Source organism: Oreochromis niloticus, linkage group LG3, assembly GCF_001858045.2.
Source record: "Oreochromis niloticus isolate F11D_XX linkage group LG3, O_niloticus_UMD_NMBU, whole genome shotgun sequence".
Lineage (NCBI taxonomy): Eukaryota > Metazoa > Chordata > Actinopteri > Cichliformes > Cichlidae > Oreochromis > Oreochromis niloticus.
In genome coordinates this window covers 20,712,813-20,732,195 of record NC_031967.2, presented here as the reverse complement: position 1 = coordinate 20,732,195, position 19,383 = coordinate 20,712,813, and the positions used below count along the sequence as shown (strand labels likewise).

Sequence of the window (19,383 nt, the reverse complement as noted above, 5' to 3'; positions counted from 1 at the left end):
ACACACAGCAGGATATGTGTGCAGAGCTGGAAGAGGAGACCCAGAGTATCACACTGATCACAGTCAACCAAAGTTTGTCTGGTCTGCAGGTCAGTTTGTTTCTCTCTGTCCTTTCAATGAGCTCATGTTAGGTCATCATTTTTATTCACCAGGATTTAGACCATTAAAATGTCATCTCCATGACAACCATTGATGTCTGTGTGCATTAAAACTCCCCAAAAGAAGAACTGAACTGAATATTTTCCTTTCTCTCTGTGATCAAACCAAACTGAATTTCTTTGTTTCCTTTTCTTATTTTTCAGTTTTATTTAATGTGATAACATGAAAAACAAAATACATCTATGAGATTTTAAATGTTTTCTCTTTGAATACTTTTACTTTGATATTTAAACTCATGTTACTGTTTGTACTGATTATTTTTACTTAGTGCACAGACAGGATTTACACAGTTAAGACTCTTTGTTTAGTGCTCAGGTAGGTGTTCAGATAAAAAAGTCAAATATTGTTAATAAAGAAACAAAGATGTCAGCAGGCAGGTTAACAGCTCTGACAAATACAAGAAAAACACTGACTACAGATGGACGCTAGAAGAAGACGTCACAAATAACAGCTGCTGTTATTGTTCATTTAAATATATGTCACGGTGCTGGGTGCGTTGGACCCAGTATTTTGAGTTTATTATATTTTGGTTTAATTCTGCTTCATGGATTGTTTTCTTATTCTCTTGTAGTGATGATGATTATTATTAGTTTCTTGTTTCTGTTTATCTGTGCTTAAGGATTTGTGGTTTCATGTATTGTTTGAGTTCCATGTGTTATTTTCTGTCTCTGTGTCAAGTCTGCGTTCTTGTTTAGTAATTCATGTTTCCTGTTTTATTGTGAAAGTCTTTGTCTTATGTTAGTGTGTGCAGCTTGGTTCCCCCGTCTCATTAGCCCTCATCTCTCCCAGCTGTGTCTCCCTTCTGTTGCCCATTCCCTCATTACTACCCTGTGTATTGAAGCCCTGTGTTTTCCTCAACCCAGTGTCGTGTCGTACCCTCAGATCCTGCCTGTGTGTTCCAGTTAGTGTTTTCATGTTTGGTTTCTGTTTTGTTGGTGCCAGCAATAAAGCTGTGGTTTTCAGTTACATTTCCGTCTCAGAGTCCTGCACTTGGATCCACATCTCCACCTGCCCGCACACAGAGCCCTGACAATATCCTTCAAAGGTTTTTAGTTTTGGTCCTGCTGCTGCAAAATATCTCACTGTAGAAGGAATCTGTGAAACAGACAATATCACAGAATTATGACAGAAACATTACAGCAAATGACTGAAGTGTGTTCAGAGTGATCTGTATCAGGTGGATAATGCTGAGAGTGATGACTCAAAGCTCATGATGTCACATGACGTGTACCAAGCTCTACATGAGCTGCCAGCAGATAAAGCATGTGGGTTAGATCATCTTAAACATGTCAGTATTCGGCTCCTTTGTTTTCCATTGATTTGACTGTCTGTGTGATTCAGGGCTTGTTGTCAGACTCAGTGTCTCACTAAACAAACACTTTATCATATTGAACTATTAAATTTGATCTTCAAAACAAAAGCTTTAAACGAATATTTCCACTGTGATATTTTGAATCCTAACATCTGTGAGCTTTGTCTCTTCACTGCATGTTGTTTCCAGATGTTCATTCAGCAGCGTCTCTCACAGTGAGTCCTGACAGAGTGCAACACTTCACCTCTGACTCTGTCTCACTGACCTGTGAGGGAAACTTCACTGAGTGGAGAGTGAGGAAGTTCTCTGAGGACGGCCGACTGTACTCTGACTGTAGGAGAATGACTGGATCCACATGTAACATCTACACATTAAAGTCAGATACTGGAGTGTACTGGTGTGAGTCTGGATCAGGAGAGTTCAGCAGTGCAGTCAACATCACTGTACAGAGTATGTTATTATACATTTACTTCTTGGATCTGAGTGATTTAGACGTCACATGAACATTTGTCCCAGCTTTGCTGTTTGTGAAGTAATTCTATGTGGCAACACAAACAAAAGTGAGAATTTCAGACAATTTCAGGCAACGAAGCATCAAAATATTCTTGGATGTTGGTCTAATTTCTCTCGATTCTTTCATAATTCAGTTTGTCATAATTTGCCAACAGTATTTTTTATTTTCTCTGTCAGAATAAAACTCAAAAAAGCTCAACATCTCTGTCGTCAGATTAGATGAACTTTTAATGTCTCAATAGAGAGAAATTTGGGAAACACGTCATGCAAAATAACACAAACATACAAACATTTACAATTTCACTTTTAACCATTCAATAACGTCACCGTCAATAATTTGACTCCTGCAGGGAACATCCCAACTATATTTCCAGTCCTCATAATCACTCAGAAAACCAGGTCTGCATGTAGATCAAGAGACACGACTCACAGCTTTTTCTAAAAGTGTGCACGTCTGACTGAAACAAATGTGTGTGATTGTTTCACAGATGATGGTAATGGTCCTATCCTGGTGAGTCCTGTTCATCCTGTGACTGAGGGAGCTTCTGTTAGTCTGAGCTGCAGTTTGAAAACACAAAAAATACTTTCCAATGTGTTTTTCTATCACAATGACAAACTTATTCAAAATGATCCCCGAGGGGAGCTGAAGATCTCTGCAGTGTCAAAGTCTGATGAAGGTTTCTACAAGTGTCAGTACTCAGGAAGAGAGTCAGCACAGAGCTGGATGTCAGTTAAAGGTGAGCAGGATCAAAACATTTGATGGATTTTTGTTAATGAGTTTCATGACTGAGAAATAACATCATATTATCTCTTTTAATGTTTTTATGCCACCTGGGTCTATTTAGTCAGAACTTTATAAAACTATTATGTAATATCTCTATACTGTCAGGTTTAATATCGTTGTGATTCTGGACTCATGTGTGTGACTCAGGTGAAAACAGCAGAGGATGTAATCAGTCAGTTTCTTTATTCAAACAAAGGATAATTTATTTAACACAACAGATTGTGAGCTTCAACTCAGTCAACAAGAACAAAACATAAATGAACCTAAACTTAAGGAGCGAGTCCTACAAAAACATCTTAACTGAGGTGAGAGAGACAGGCCAGAGGAGCGGACATAACAGCGTGAGGGCGGCAGATCTGTGGGAGAGGAGAGAGCAGTTAGGGCAGGAAATCTGAGAGGGAATGTGACAAGACAGAGAGTGTTCATAAAGTGGCTGCAACAATGACTTACTTGGAGTCCAGACTAGGTGGGAGTAAAGGATGAAGGCAGAGGTCTGTGGAAACTGCTGAAGGGTGGGCAGGCAGGCAAGTGAGGAAGAGGCTCTGAGGGGGGCAGCAGTGGTGGTGAATAGGGGGGTAATGATCCAAGGTGGCAGGCGTCTGACTGGAGGTGAATGATGGCATGAAAACAAATCTTGAAGCAGGAAGACACTGAAACAAGGGGAAAATCTGTTAGCATACAAATCTTATTTTCCTAGAAAGGATCCCAGCAGACCTGCCTGGTTACCTCACTGACGAGCTGCAGTCATGTTAACTATCCATTAACATTTGGCTTACATCCACCGAGGTCTTCAAGGTCAACTTTATGACTCAATAAAAATCCTTATAACACAGAAACTATGATTCTTACAAAGGTGCTGTGTCTTGTCAACATATAGAAAATACTGTATAAAGATTTAAAATATCATTTGTTTGACCTCTGACCTCACTTTTACATTTCACATCTGCCTTTGTTGTCACGTTGAAACAAATCTGCCTTTGGACTTTTTTGTCAACAGAGTGAGCTGCCTTAGCAGAGATTTGTGCTCTCAGAATGCTTCTTTTACATATTATTAATAATTAATTATTGTTTGTTGTTACAGTAACTGGACGCAGTTCATCTCCTGTGTGGTTGATGGTTGGACTGGTTTGTGGAGTCTCTCTCATTATTATTCTCCTGCTCTTGTTGTATCGCTGCAGACAGTCCAAGTGTAAGAGCCTCTTCTTTTCATGCTGTATTACAGAGTTTATTTACTACATACACTTTAATTATTCACACATATACATGTATTCTGATCTCATGACACTAAATATCAGTGGAACAATTTATACATGACAAACATGTGTAATAACATTTGTCTCTTTCACAGATTCCTGCTTCACCAGGTTGGTAAAATACTTTTTATTATTATTTTAAACAAACATCAGTTACTTTTGAGTTTATTGTGTTTATTTCCTGTTTTAGGTCGATCCAGTCTGAGAGTCACAGTCCGGGCTCCTCCACAAATCATGGAGTCAACCAGGATGAAACTCATGTGTACGACTCTCCTCATTATGGTCAGTATTTAAACTGATCTTTATTATTATTATTAATATTGACTTTTATTAAACCTCCATTAACATGAACATTTATCAGGTTCAGTTTGTGTTCAGCAGCTTTTCAAAGAACATTTAAAGATCTTACAGTCCTGGTTTTGACTCACACAGTGTTTCTGTTTTTGCTCTGATCTTTAGTGTAACTGTAATAAAATGATTAATGTGAGCCTGGCTTGTTTTTTTTCTTTAGGTACTGCTGACGTCTATGAATCAGTCACACAAGTGACAAACAGAAATGGTACAGTATATGTGCTGGAAATGACAGAAATAAAATTTGTTTTTGATTTAATGAAACTAATTCAATGTGACATGTTTTTACAAACCTGTAAATAAAAATATGTCACATTGAACTATTAGATACTGTTTTAGAGAGTTTATTTTCTGCATTCACTTTAATTATTCAAACATACATTCTGATCTGATGACACAAAATATCAGTGAAACATTTAAACCTTATAATTTAAATGAAAGAATCTGAACAGTCTGATGAAGAAGACCAGCTCTGTTCTGGGACGTCCTCATGACCCAGTGGAGGTAGTCAGTGACAGGATGGTGGCTCTGCTGTCATCCCTGTTAGATAACACCTCCCACCCCATGCAGGTCACTCTGACAGCACTGAGCAGCTCCTGCAGTGACAGGCTGCTGCACCCACAGTGTGAAGGAGAGATTTAGGAGATCTTTCCTTCCAGCTGCTGCCAGACTACAACATACATCGTCATATCGAAACACACATGCACACACTGGTGTCTGTACATATCTTAATGTGCAATACTCTATACCTGCTGCTACTAACATCCATCAACTGCATGATTAAATGCTGCTTTCTGCAGCTGCTACATCCAAATTGAAATTCTCTACTTTGTGTTGTGTACATTTTTCTTCTTACTTTGTGATATATTATATTATTTAGTTTAGTCAGTTACTGTTCTTACTGTCTTTGAGCCACTGTGACCACTTAGTTTCCTCTGAGATTAATAAAGTATTCTTATCTTATCTTATCTTACAGATTCTTACTTCACCAGGTTGGTAAAATACTTTTAATTATTATTTTAAACAAACATCAGTTACTTTTGAGTTTATTGTTGTCAGGTCTGCCGTGGCAGATGATTGGAGGCTGAGAATTAGGACCCAAGATGCAGGCAGCTGAGATGCAAATGAGTTTTATTCATAAAGTGGTGAAACAAACAGAAACAGCAAAGGCAAGGACGGAAACTAAGCAAACTAACCTGCTGTTAGTTTGCTATTTTGTCCTAATACGCTTGCCGTACCTCCGTGTAGGTCTGTGTATGTTTTGAGTGGTATAGGCGGCATTCCGTTATTGAGTCCTAGCATGTAAGTTGTCTGCTGCTCTGCTGGTTAATAAAACCACGTTAACTGAATATACTGCTTCATCATTATCATACTGGTGAACATACAACATGGTGTCAGAAGCGACGGAACACGTACTTCGTATTTGAAGGTATTTTTTTTTCGTCTCCAGTCTATTTTGTGGGTGCATTTTTTTTTGTATCCGGACTGCAGCCGACATGGCGGAAGGATTCAGGAGGCCCGACCCGCTTGTCTTCGATGGTAATGTTGCTGAAAATTGGCGGATTTTTGAGCAAGAGTATGACATTTTATAGCGGCGGCACACTCTGACAAGCCGGCGCGCACACAAGCCTACATATTGCTCAACTTAGCAGGTCCCGAACAGTGTTGGTCAAGTTACTTGAAAAAAGTAATCAGTTACTAATTACTGATTACTTCCCCCAAAAAGTAATCCCGTTACTTTACTGATTACTTATTTTCAAAAGTAATCATTTACTTAGTTACTATTTAAAAACACGATTTACAACCTGAATAGGTGATAAAGCGATAGATCTTTCAGCCCAATTCTACTTTTTCTGCATAATCCATCATACAAAATGTAATCAAATGGAAAAGTCTCTTTTTAAAACTTGTTTTATTAGTTTTAATCTTTTAACTTTATGCATCAAGCAAAAACTTAATTATATGCAACATTCTCTGACTGGAAGAAATTTGTTTAACATTTAAACCTATTTTCTGCACATTCCAGCACATAAAATAAAATATTTTTTTGTGTTTACACTCACTCTTTCAAATAGATGCAAGTAAAACACAGCAGAAAATAAATAAAATCAAAGACTAGCGGTCCTGTTGCTCTATTTTCACCTGTAAAGCAGGACTGGGGTAGGCGGAGGAGGTTTACCCTGGTGCAGGTGTGCCGCAGCGGTCAGTGGAAGAATCCGCGAGTTTCTCTGTGAATTTCACATTACGTCGTAGTACACTCGGTGCTTGCTTGGAAGTTTAGGGGGTTTTTCGCTGTAAAAAGAAGTTTTCTTCCCACGCACAACGGACACTAATGTTTTTGTCACTTTTATGGAATCAAACTCAAAATAAGGTCAGTACTTCCACGCTTTAAACGCTGCATGCTACACTCTGTCCCGCACTCGATATATTATGATCTGCACACAGCTGTTGTCACGAACGTCGCACTCGCTTACGTCACTGTCATGAGACGTTCTCGCAAAAAATCACGGTTTTAGTAACGCAGTAACGCAGCGTTCCTACGTGAAAGTAACGGTAATCTAATTACCGTTTTTGCAATAGTAATCCCTTACATTACTCGTTACTTGAAAAAAGTAATCAGATTACAGTAACGCGTTACAAGTAACGCGTTACTGCCCATCTCTGGTCCCGAAGCTATAGAACGGGAGCGGTCTTTTGTTTACGCGCCAGAAGTGAGAGAGCCCGGCGATGGAGGACGAGTTCTCATTCCTGCAGAATCGAAGGAGGATCCTGAGTGCCTCAAAAGGAAATTCAGAGAAATGTGCAGCCCACAAACCAACGTCACGATGGAAAGACACAAGTTCAACACGTGGAATCAGAGGACTGGTGAGACTGTTGAATCCTATGTAAGTGATTTACGGATTAAAGCAAAAAGCTGCAGATTTGGTGATCTGAGTGAAGAACTAATAAGAGACAGACTAGTTTGTGGCATCAACAATGACAATTTAAGGAAAGTGCTACTGCGTGACAGTGATTTAACACTAGCAAAAGCCATATCTGTCTGCCAGATTCATGAAATGACTGAAGAGCATAATAAAACACTTGCTTTTCCTCAACAATCTGCAACAAATGTTGATGTGCTCCAGCCCAAATTTACAAGAAAGCACAGAGGAGATAAAATGAAAAATCAAGGAGACAGGTCTGAAACACAGCATATCACTAACTGTACTAACTGGGGGTGCTCATGCTGCAAAAAAGAGTAAATGTCCGGCTTTTGGGCAGCAGTGTCATGCATGCAAAAAGTGGAATCATTTTAAGAAACGGTGCAGAGCCATTCAGCCTACCCAAAATGTAGCAAGACACAGAAAGTCAGTTCATCATGTGGAACCAGACCAAGCTGATGACAGCGGAGATGACACATTCTACGTTGATGGAATAAACCTGCAATATGCAATCCATGCGACTGATGTGCATGTGGAACACAAAGAGGAAGTTTTTGTCACCGTGCAGATTAATGGGATTCCTGTTGAGATGAAAGTGGACACAGGTGCTAAATGTAATGTGCTTCCCAAGAAAGCGGTTAACATTATAAGAGCATATAAACAAATGAAAGCACACCCCAAGTCCGTTAACCTAGTAGCATTTGGAGGCAGCAAGATTCAAACCTCAGGTGTAATTAAGCTGCAGTGTTTTCTGCATGGGCAGTCACATGTGCTATCATTCTTTGTCGTTAATGAAGATGTTCAGCCAATACTTGGACTATGTGCATGCAGAGAAATGGGACTTGTATCATTCAGCAATGACGTCCACCAATTGAGTACGTCTACAGATGACCTGTCACAACAGCTTATCACGGAATACAGCGACTTATTTTCTGATGAGCTTGGAAGGTTGCCAGTCACCTATCGCATGACACTGAATCCAGATGTGAAACCAGTTGTTCGCCCAGCACATCGCATCCCTTTGGCCATGAAAGACAGAGTCAAGGCAGAGCTGGACAGGATGGAGAAATTAGGTGTCATTACTCCCGTCTCAGAGCCGACAGACTGGGTGTCTTCTATGGTAGCCACCAACAAGAAAGGCAAAGATGAAATAAGGATATGCATTAATCCTCGAGATTTAAACACAGCTCTGAAAAGACCACACCATCCAATGCGCACAGTAGAAGAAGTGGCTGCATTAATGTCAAATGCTACTGTGTTCTCTGTTTTGGATGCTAAGAACTCTTTTTGGCAGGTGTCATTGGATCAGAAATCATCCATGCTGACCACCTTCAGCACTGGTTTTGGTCGTTACAGGTTTCTCAGAATGCCTTTTGGTCTTAATGCTGCCAGCGAGGTGTTTCAGCGAGCCATGGACCAGATATTCGCTGGGTATCCATGTGCCATCATTGTTGATGATATACTCATCGGCGGAAGAACCGTGGAAGAACATGACGACAACCTGAGAAAAGTCCTTGATCGTGCCAGAGAAGTAAACCTGCGACTAAACCCATTAAAGTGCAAATTCCGGCTGAATCAGGTCAGTTATGTCGGACACATTTTCACAAGCGAGGGACTTAAAGCAGACCCTTCCAAAACAGCCGCAATCAAAGAGATGCCAGTTCCAACGGATGTCCAAGCCCTGCAGAGGTTCCTGGGGATGGTCAATTATCTTGGAAAATTCATTCCAAACTTCAGCCATCTGTCAGCTCCCCTGCGACAGCTCACACACAGGGACAGCGAGTGGATGTGGGACACACAGCATCAGACTGCATTCGACGCACTTAAAGACCACATGTCGAACCCACCTGTTCTGTCATATTATGATGTCAGCAAACCTGTGACACTAACATGCGATGCATCACAGTATGGTCTTGGTGCAGCTTGCTTACAGGGAGGGCAACCTGTGGCATATGCTTCACGTACTCTGACGGACACTGAAACCAGATATGCTCAGATAGAAAAGGAGCTGCTGGCTGTTGTTTTCGCATGTACAAAGTTTCATGACTACATTTATGGCAAGCCTGTGGTCGTAGAGACAGACCATCAGCCACTGGTCACGATACTGAAGAAACCTATTCATGCCGCACCAGCCAGATTACAGAGGATGTTGTTAAGGCTCCAAAAATACAACATCACCCTCACATATAAATGTGGAAAACACATGTATCTGGCTGACACACTGTCTCGTGCTCCCAGCAGATCCACTTTCCAGCATTCTGAAGAAGAGGACAACTTTGATGTCATGACGGTGAGCTGCATCTCTTCTTCACGCCTGGAGGAACTTAAAGGACACACAGCTCAGGATGAGACACTGCAAGCGCTCAGCTCGTTCATCAAACATGGTTGGCCACAACGACTCCACAACCTTCCCACGGCAGTTCATCCATATTTTCCGTTCAGGGATGAGCTGACTGTGGATGATGGCATCATTCTCAAAGGTTCCAAAGCCGTGATCCCAAAATCACTGCAAGGAGACTACATCACCATCATGCACAGAGGACATCCCGGTGTAGAAGCTACCAAGCGGAGAGCACGGGGGATCGTCTTCTGGCCGTTCATGTCAAGAGATATTGAACAAACAGTTACTTCCTGCTCGGTGTGTAACAGCACTAAACCTCATCAACAAAAAGAGCCCCTTCATCTGCATGAAGTTCCAGATCTTCCTTGGTCAACTGTGGCTACAGATATCTTTGAGTGGCACTGTCAGCACTATTTAGTAGTAGTCGACTCATACTCAGGCTGGTTTGAGATTGACCTGCTAAAGGATTTGACATCAGCGACAGTCATCAAGAAGTTGAAAAGACACTTCTCAGTTCATGGTGCTCCACACACTCTGATCTCAGACAATGGAAGGCAGTTTACAAGCCAGCGTTTCAAAGACTTCGCTTCACAGTGGGACTTTCGACATGTCACCAGCAGTCCAGAGTATCCTCAATCCAATCGGCTTGCTGAGAGAGCAGTGCGCAGTGCTAAACAACTGATGGAGAAATCTCACAGAGATGGCACTGATGTATTTCTCAACCTGCTGAATCTCAGGAATGTTCCACGTGATGTGAACCTGGGTTCCCCTGCAGAACGACTTCTATCCAGACAGACTCGAACTACGCTCCCAATCACAACCAAACTGCTCGAACCGCAACACCGTGAATCTGGGAGAGTGAAAGCCCAACTACTCACCAAGAGACTGACTCAGAAGGTCTGTTATGACAGATCCAGCCGACCACTTCCACCTCTTGAAGAAGGACAAGTAGTGAGGTTACAGACCCCACAGGGTTATGACCGCGCAGGTGTGGTGAAGGAACTTTGTAAAGAACCTAGATCCTACCTGGTACAGTCAGATGGGAACATTTACAGGAGAAATCGCAGACACATGCTGCCTGTGTCCAAGCCTGCTACTGTTCAGAAAGACACTGATCATCATCACTACGATGGACTGCAGGGTGTGGGTGAAAACAATGATGTAGAACAGTTTAAAGACAGCACTCATGTTGAGAGCTCTTCTGATGTTTTGCATTCTCCAAGACCTTCCAGGAGTGATGGTGTTTACAGGACACGCTTTGGTCGTGTATGCAAACCAAATCCAAGATATAGGGATTAATCGGGTACTAGTTAAAACACAGAACTTGTTCAGGTTTGATATTTGATCCAACAGTAACTGATGTCCACGTTTCAAGTTAACATTCTGTTTGAGGTGATTTTCAGTAGTAATCATATTTAACTTTATACAGCAAAATGATATTTTGTCATGTTTATTTCTTCCATCTGGTTGCAAATTTAAATGTTCCTAAGGATCAGCGTATGTCACCTTTTAATGCTGTGGTTATTGTTGTTTAGCATGCATTAAACTTTATATCCGGTTAGGGATGTACTAAAGAAGGGGGATGTAGACAACCTGCTGTTAGTTTGCTATTTTGTCCTAATACGCTTGCCGTACCTCTGTGTAGGTCTGTGTATGTTTTGAGTGGTATAGGCGGCATTCCGTTATTGAGTCCAAGCATGTAAATTGTCTGCTGCTCTGCTGGTTAATAAAACCACGTTAACTGAATATACTGCTTCATCATTATCATACTGGTGAACATACAACACTAAGCAAACCTAAACTTAGTGATGGGTCCAGCAACACTGTCGCACCGACGCTTGTATCAAGCTCACCTAGCGATGCCTGTATCGGTGCGTGCGTCGCTTTAAGAAAAAGTCACGTGATCGATACAGCTGCTGTATCGCTCATTGCCAACGCGCCAAACTGTGTTTAAAAGGTACCGCATCCGTGTCTGCCAACGGAATGAGTTGCCACCAAAAAACACAAAATTACTCTCGCAAAGATTAAAAAAAAACAAAAACATATCTCTCCAAAAACAAAATGGAGCCCGAAAGAAAAAGAAATGTTTCTGCTGTGTGGGATCATTTTGATCTTTTCAGTGCAAATAAGGTCACTGTTTGTCTGTCTTTGTTTCAGTGTAATCTATCAGAACAGGAAAAACAGCAATGTGACTTGAAGTGTAAATTATTTATTTCATTTTATGCAGGTTAAATGTCGCATCTGCTCTGCGTTTCTTACACAAACAAAAGCACCTCCTCAGTGTTTAGGCATTACAGAGCCAAACATGAAAATGAGGAGACAAACACACCCAGAATGAACACTGGTAGGCCTATATAGACACTGAATGGCTTTATCATCTTTTTTTTTTATTAATGTGTGTTTTATTATTTTCAAATCAAGCAAGACTGTTCTGGACCAGGCAGTCCTGAGTTTTATTATAAAGGACTGCCAACCCCTCAGTATTGTGGAGAGTGTCGGAGAGAAACATTCCAAGATCAGAGGATCCTTTAACGTACTGGGGGAATAGGAAGACATCTTATCTGAACCTTTTCCACCTGGCTTTACAGTTTTTATGTACCCCAGCTTCATCTGTGCCTGTGAGTTTTCCAAAGCTGGGGAAATGGTGTAAAAAAAATTAAAAAAAAACGCAATAGACTGAATGCAAAAACATTGGATAAACCTATTTTTCTGAATAGAATTTTATAATAAACTCTGAGTCAAATGGGTAATATTACATTCACAATACTTTCATTTTAATTTTCACTTAATGTCATTCACAATATATTTTAAAGATGTCTACAATATTTGCAATATAAAAGATATAAAATGATTCCATGGAAAGTACAATACCTTACAGTGTATACAAGTATGACTAGGTCATTGATTCAGTGTCTGTTGTGAGTCTCAAGTAAGTTGCCTGCAATGATACTTCAGGTCCAGCAGGTGTCAGTATGGAGCAAAACAGCAACACAGTGTCGATGCAGTTTGGGGAATGTGCCGAAACGCTTCACGAGGCCTCATCTACCCATCACTACCTAAACTGGAAAATACTAAAAAAAACAAACCTGAAACCTTAAATGGCGATGCAGGGAGACGCGGGGACGACACAGAATGATGCAGAGAAAGAACACAGACGAACCAGCAACAAACACACGAGGACACACACTATAAATACACACAGAGGGAAACGTGGAATAGCAAACAGGAGGAAGACACAGCTGAACCAAACTGACCTGATGAGACGGGGAAACATAAACTGAACACACTAACAGAAGACACGACCTTCACAATAAAACAGGAAATGCACAGAGACACGGTACAGACACTAACCAGAGGAAACACAGAAACCAAACTCTAGGAAATGAAAAGTCTAAACCCCAGTACACAATCAGAACAAACACAAGATCATAATAATGAAAAACACAAACTGCTGCATCAAAAGACCGAGGACCATGACAATTGTGTTTATTTGATGTTTTAGGTCGATCCAGTCTGAGAGTCACAGTCCGGGCTCCTCCACAAATCATGGAGTCAACCAGAATGAAACTCATGTGTACGGCTCTCTTCAACATGGTCAGCATTTAAACTGATCTTTATTATTATTATTAATATTGACTTTTATTAAACCTCCATTAACACAAACATTTCTCAGGTTCAGTTTGTGTTCAGCAGCTTTTCAAAGAGCATTTAAAGATCTTACAGTCCTGGTTTTGACTCACACAGTGTTTCTGTTTTTGCTCTGATCTTTAGTGTAACTGTAATAAAATGATTAATGTGAGCCTGGCTTGTTTTTTTCTTTAGGTACTGCTGACGTCTATGAATCAGTCACACAAGTGAAGAACAGAAATGGTACAGTATATGTGCTGAAAATCACAGAGCAGTTAGAGATGAAACTTGTTTTTGATTTAATGAATATATTTTCATGTGAAATGTTTTTACAATCCTGTAAATATAAATATGAACATTTCAGGTTCAGATGAATATGATGACATCACCTCCTCTCTTATTGAGTTTAAAGATCTTAGAACTAAGAGTGAGTACACCAAAGTTAATTTTATAAAAAGAAAACCTGGTTTGGAAAGTTTTTTAATTAGTATGAAATTAATTTTGGGTGGGCTTATTAATATGAATTAGGTCCCGCGGCATTTTTCTCATGTTAGGAAACACAGGACATTTATTCAAATGTATTATTTTGTTCATTTCATCTTTTTAAATCTGTGTATTTAGTGAGATTGCAAAACATTTAAACACCAAACAAATGAAGAATAAAAACATATATTCATCGTTCTTTGTAAGCTACATGTTTGCTGTGCAAGCCAAAGTAATCTATTACTGGCATTATTAGCATGACAACACATTACAGTGATATCAAAGTGCCACTGCGCTAAGAACCAATTATTAGTCTGGACCAAAGCTAAGTGGATAATAAAGCTGTATTTTACTCTAATTACTTCCTTCAATATTAAACTTGTCAAACTTGGACATTTCTGATTAACCTGAACAAAGCCTGAGCTTACAGTACCTTGAAAAAGTATTAATACCTGTTGAACTTCTACACATTTTGACACCTTTTTTAAATTGAGATTTTCTGTGATAGACCAATACAACATAGCACATAATTATGAACTGGTATGAAAATGATAGATGATTTTCAAAATTTTAAACAAATAAAAATCTGAAAAGTGTGGCGTGCATTTGTTTTCAGCCACCTGTACTCTGATATCCCTCATTAAAATCCAGTGCATTCAATTACCTTCAGAAGTCACCTATTTAGCTGCTCTGTGACGGCCTCAGTGGTTTGTTAGAGAACATTAGTGAACAAACAGCATCATGAAGATCAAGGAACTCAGCAGACAGGTCAGGTATAAAGTTGGAGATAAGTTTAAAGCAGGGTTAGGTAATAAAAAAATATCCCAAGCTTTAAACATCTCAAGGAGTATTGTTCAATCCATCATCCAAAAATGGAAAAAGCATGCTACAACTGCAAACCCAGGGTGATATCTAAACCCTGCAGGACACCAGCCTACCCCTGGTTTAGATCAAAGAATATTCTTGTGTTAGAATGGCTCAGTCAAAGTCCAGACCTAAATCCCATTGAGCATCTGTGGCAAGACTTGAAAATTGCTGTTCACAGTCTGGCTGAGCTTGAGCCATTTTGCAACAAATAATTGGCAAACATTTCAGTCTGTAGATGTGCAAAGCTGGTAAAGACTTGCAGCTGTAAATGCAGCGAGCGGTGTCTCTACAAAGTATTGACGAAGGTGGGTTGAAAACAAATGCACGCCACACTTTTCAGAGTTTTATTTGCTTAAAATTTTGAAAAACTATGTATCATTTTCATACCACTTCACAGTTATGCACTACTTGTGTTGGTCTATCACAGAACATCCCAGTAAAAACATTTAAGTTGGCGGTTTTAAGGTGACAAAATGTGTAAACATTCAAAGGGTATGAATACTTTTTCAAGTCACTGTCAGTTTCATTTAGTCGAGTAACAGCATCACCGTACAAAACACACCATTGTTTCAAGTATCCCAGGTGAGCTGTTAATGATTTTTACTGATACAGAAGAAGAAGATAGAGAAGTGTTTCAGCTTCACATGTTTTGCAAAAAAAAAATAAAAAATCATCTTTACAACACAGAACAAATTACAAATGATAAGTTATGTGTCTGAGGCCAGATGTTTGCATGAAAGTAAAATCAGATGATTTCCTCGTCCACACAGATACAGAGTCTGTCTGCACCTTCTACACAAAGCCTATAAGGTACAGTAACATTACACACCTGTAAAGACTCAAACACAAAACAGAACTTCACTTTGCATCAAGGGGAGACAATGCTTTTATAATAAACTTTATTGTTCTCCAACACAGGTGGGACAGGCATGAGGGGCAGCCAGTGACCCCTCACACACGTCCTTATGCTGATATCCAGGCAGGTTCTCAGTGTTTGTAGCTGCTGATTTATGCAGCAAACATTTCCACAGTCCTCTGCAGCAGATTATAGAAACACTTCTTTTCTCAGCTCACGACAGAAGATCTACAGCTGGGACACTGTTAAGTGGTTCTATGTGAAAAATAGTTCAATATTAACTCAAACATGTTCTTGTATGTAAAACAGGTTCAAATGCATGAAATTATATTTGTCCTTTATAGTGGACATTAAAAACACCACATGTATGAACAATAATTTACATCTTAGAGCCCTGCTCTCAAACACTGACTCAGATGTAACTGTCTGTGAAACCAGATTTAAGAAATAAGAACTTAAAGTTCACAAAACATGTCAAACAGATTCTCCTTCATGAAGTCCTCGTTCATAAAGTGCTTCACAGACCTGAACATTACAGCTAACAGCTGGATTTTCCTGTGTCAGTGCAGCTGGCCAAACAACGCAGAACCACTTACTGCTAAAGAGACAGACGGTGAAAGCAGAGAGTATATCCTCAGTTTTAACATAAAACTCATTGTTGCAGCTGAGAGCAGCACAACAGTGACCCCATTAAACTGATGTTTAGTTTTAGTGTCCTTATTTTCACTGAGTTATTGGTTCTGCTATTAGTTACTTAACATAAACTGATGTGAGTCTTTTGACTGAAACTAACCAACTGACCTGGTGATGTGATGCTCTGTACTGACAGAAGATGGCGCTGAACATGTTTTTATAACTTTAAGCACTTATTTCTTAAATGAAGCTTCACAGTCAGAGTTACATCTGTGTCAGTTTTTGAGAGCTGGGCTCCATGATGTACATTAGCATTGATACATGTAGTGTTTCATGTCCCCTTTAATGCTGAACACCTGATGTGACATTTCCACACAATAACTCTGCTCAGTAACTGATTGTTTTACATGTTTTCCATCTTCCAGTTTTTTGTGATTTGGTTCATGTAAACATTTCTGATGGTTTTATTTGCATCAAAATATTTTAATTTGCACTTAAGTTTGAACTCTTAGAGATTACACTCACTTTATATTCACAGACTTGTGACCATGACACAAAACTACAGACAGAAGTGGATAAAATCTCAGTCTTACTGGTTTTAGAAATGCTTTACAATAATAAAAAATACATCAATTAGAGTCAAAACAGGTTGTTTTGCACTTTTGAAAAATAAATTCTCCTCTGATAAGTTGTCAAACTGTCTTTTAGAATAATGTATTCTCAGTTTTCTGCTCAGACTTTTTCTCAGACGTCTGATTTTCTCCTCTTCTGTTCAGAGTCACTCAATTTCTGCTCAGTTATCTAAAGTCAAGACTGTCTCTCTGTCCTCTGTTGTCTGTATTCTGTTTTCTTCTGTCCAGATGTCAAACTGCTTTAACTTCTGAGACCTTCTTCTCTGCTTACTGATCAAACTCCTCCTCAGATTCTTACGTTGCTCCTTTTAGCTTTTAACTTGCTGCTGTTTGCTGAGAAAAACTTTCTTTGCTTGTTTTGATTTTTCCAGAATAAATCTGTTGGGTTTAAGTCAACCCTGCTGGTAAACAGAACCTGTTACTGAAAGCAACCACACAGACACCAGTGTACATTTTACTTGCAGGGGGAGCATTGGAGAGCACTGCTGCGACTCACCTGTCCAAGCAACTCCAACTCCTCTGTGTCCGCTTCACTCTTTTATTGACAACAGAGGTTACACATAATTCAGTTAACCACGTGACAGTTTTAAGGCAAGCATGTGTGTGTGAGCAATGTATACGCCTGTGTGTGTGTGTGTGTGTGTATGTAGGTGCATGTGCATGTGTGTGTTTCCAGCTATACCATACATAGACATGCGATCTTTCAGTGAACTTAAACCGTGTGTATGAGGTATGCAGAAAAGCAGAAATAAGCGCCTATAAAAACAGGAACTTGTAAGAGGTCATGTCTCAAACAAACATTTAAAGGTGTGAAGTCTTGCACTTATAAAGAAACAGAACCTGGTGCTTTCCTAATGTATAACATAGCTCATCTCTGGACTAAGCTGCACTCTAAATAAAGAAAGCACATTTTGTCAGCACAGACACAGATAAAGGAAATAGTAGAAGGTTGAAAATAAATCCTCTGACTGTCTGGCTTTTTCTTCATAATGAAGCCATATTAGGACACATAAAGGCGATGATTATATATCTATATATTTTAGCACAAATGACAATATAAAAAATATCAATTCCAACAAAATCTGCCTCTGTTTAGTTTTTCTGTTCATTTGTCCAGACTGACACTTCTTTTGCTCTAAGAAATAAGAACACAATGATCGGGACGGTGTAAGCTACAACCCTATAATCACTTTCTGTCACCGACCTCTCAGCTAAACCTGTGTAGAGTCATCCCATAATAACAACTGGGGTTGCCACGATTCGTTGACTAGTCACGATCACATCAACTAGCATTAAACGCCAAAGAAGAAGAAGCCGTCTCCAGTATCGTAGCTGTGTCCAAACTCAGGGGCTGCATCCTTTGTAGGCCGATTACGTTACAGCAACGCAACGAAGACTGTCCAACTTCGAAGACTCCTCCAAATGTGTATTTTCCCTAGATTGGAAGGATGGGTCAGGTGTATTCTTTGTGGCCCAACCTAACCCAGAATTCATAGCCAGACAATTCCAGTTTCCAAAAATGGCAGCACCTATTTGTTTTAATATTACTCTTTCTGGGTCACAAAATAAGTGTTTAAGATATTTTCAGTCGAGAATGTTGCAGTGTAAACTTCAAATATCTGCTCGATTTATCAAGACATTACAAACGTGCTCCGACGTTTTCAGAGACGTCTGTTACCCACCAGCTCCTTAGCTGACTGGGAGGTCGAGGCTCACGTTTTCAAAACCCCCGCAGTCTTTCACTACTCAGGTTAAGCATGACATATACAGTAAGTCACTTAGATAACTTACAAATGTTGTAAAACAAGTGTTTTATGGAAGCCCGTTTCTGCCAAAACAGAGACTGTTAAACGTGGTGGAAAAGGGTCGACACCTATTGTAGCTGAGCTGGTTTTCATTGAGCCTGCTCCTTTGCCTCCCTGTGCTCCTGCTCTCAGGGCAGCTGTGGTCCAGCCATCCCATACACCCAGTTCCTCAGGTGAGGGGGGCTAGGGCCCAGTTGATCCCTGCTCCAGTTCCCAGGCCGGCTGAAGCTCTGCTAGTCCCTGCACCCGTACCTGTTCTTCCGGTAGGGACAGCAGCTGCCCAGCCGTCGCCGGTGCCTGTTCCGGTTCCCAGGGTGAGGCTAGCCAGGACACAGCCTACCTCTGCACCCGTACCTACTCCGCGGGTGGGAGCAGCTAGTGCCCAGCAGGCCCCTGCACCTGTTTCTGACCCCGCTGGAGGCTCAGGTGGGCCCGTCCAGCAGTTTTCTTCAGGTTCCGTAGGCTCAGAAAACCTAGCTCAGCCATCTGCTCATCCAGCACCTCACCCACCATTACTACCATCATTACAACAGTCAATACATCTTAAACTTCTATCCATAGCTCGAACATTAGCTCACCTATCAGCTCAGTCACCAGCTCCGTTACCTCCTCAGTCACCGTTACCCCCTCAGTCATTTACTCAGCCGCCTGTTACTACTGGAGGGTCCGAGGGGCCCGTTCAGCCACACCGTCTGGTCCTGCCTCACCTCGTCCTGTCCGGCCTTCAGCGTCGCCGCCGTTGCTTTTCGCACGGTTGGCCTCCTGACCTAAAATGTTTTGAACTGTTGTGCTGTCGACCTCCAGGCCGGCACCCTGAACCTTTTCGAGACCGTTGCCTGGGCCCCT

General features: G+C 40.6%; 1 protein-coding gene and 1 long non-coding RNA gene across 2 annotated transcripts in view; one reads left to right on the top strand and one right to left on the bottom strand.

Annotated features, from left to right (window-relative positions):
* The window catches only part of LOC109198185 (low affinity immunoglobulin gamma Fc region receptor II-b), a 997,390-nt gene that overhangs the window by 748,275 nt on the left and 229,732 nt on the right, over positions 1 to 19,383 (top strand). The window contains exons 7-9 of the mRNA XM_025906008.1: positions 4,533 to 4,580; positions 5,349 to 5,364; positions 13,137 to 13,228. Of these exons, the coding sequence (XP_025761793.1) occupies positions 4,533 to 4,580; positions 5,349 to 5,364; positions 13,137 to 13,228 (156 nt within the window). The remainder of the gene's footprint in view (positions 1 to 4,532; positions 4,581 to 5,348; positions 5,365 to 13,136; positions 13,229 to 19,383) is intronic.
* On the bottom strand, positions 2,933 to 3,718 carry LOC109198254 (uncharacterized). Its single transcript, XR_002059150.2, has 2 exons — positions 3,219 to 3,718; positions 2,933 to 3,124 (listed from the first exon to the last, which is right to left on the bottom strand). It is a non-coding gene; the product is annotated as an uncharacterized LOC109198254 (long non-coding RNA).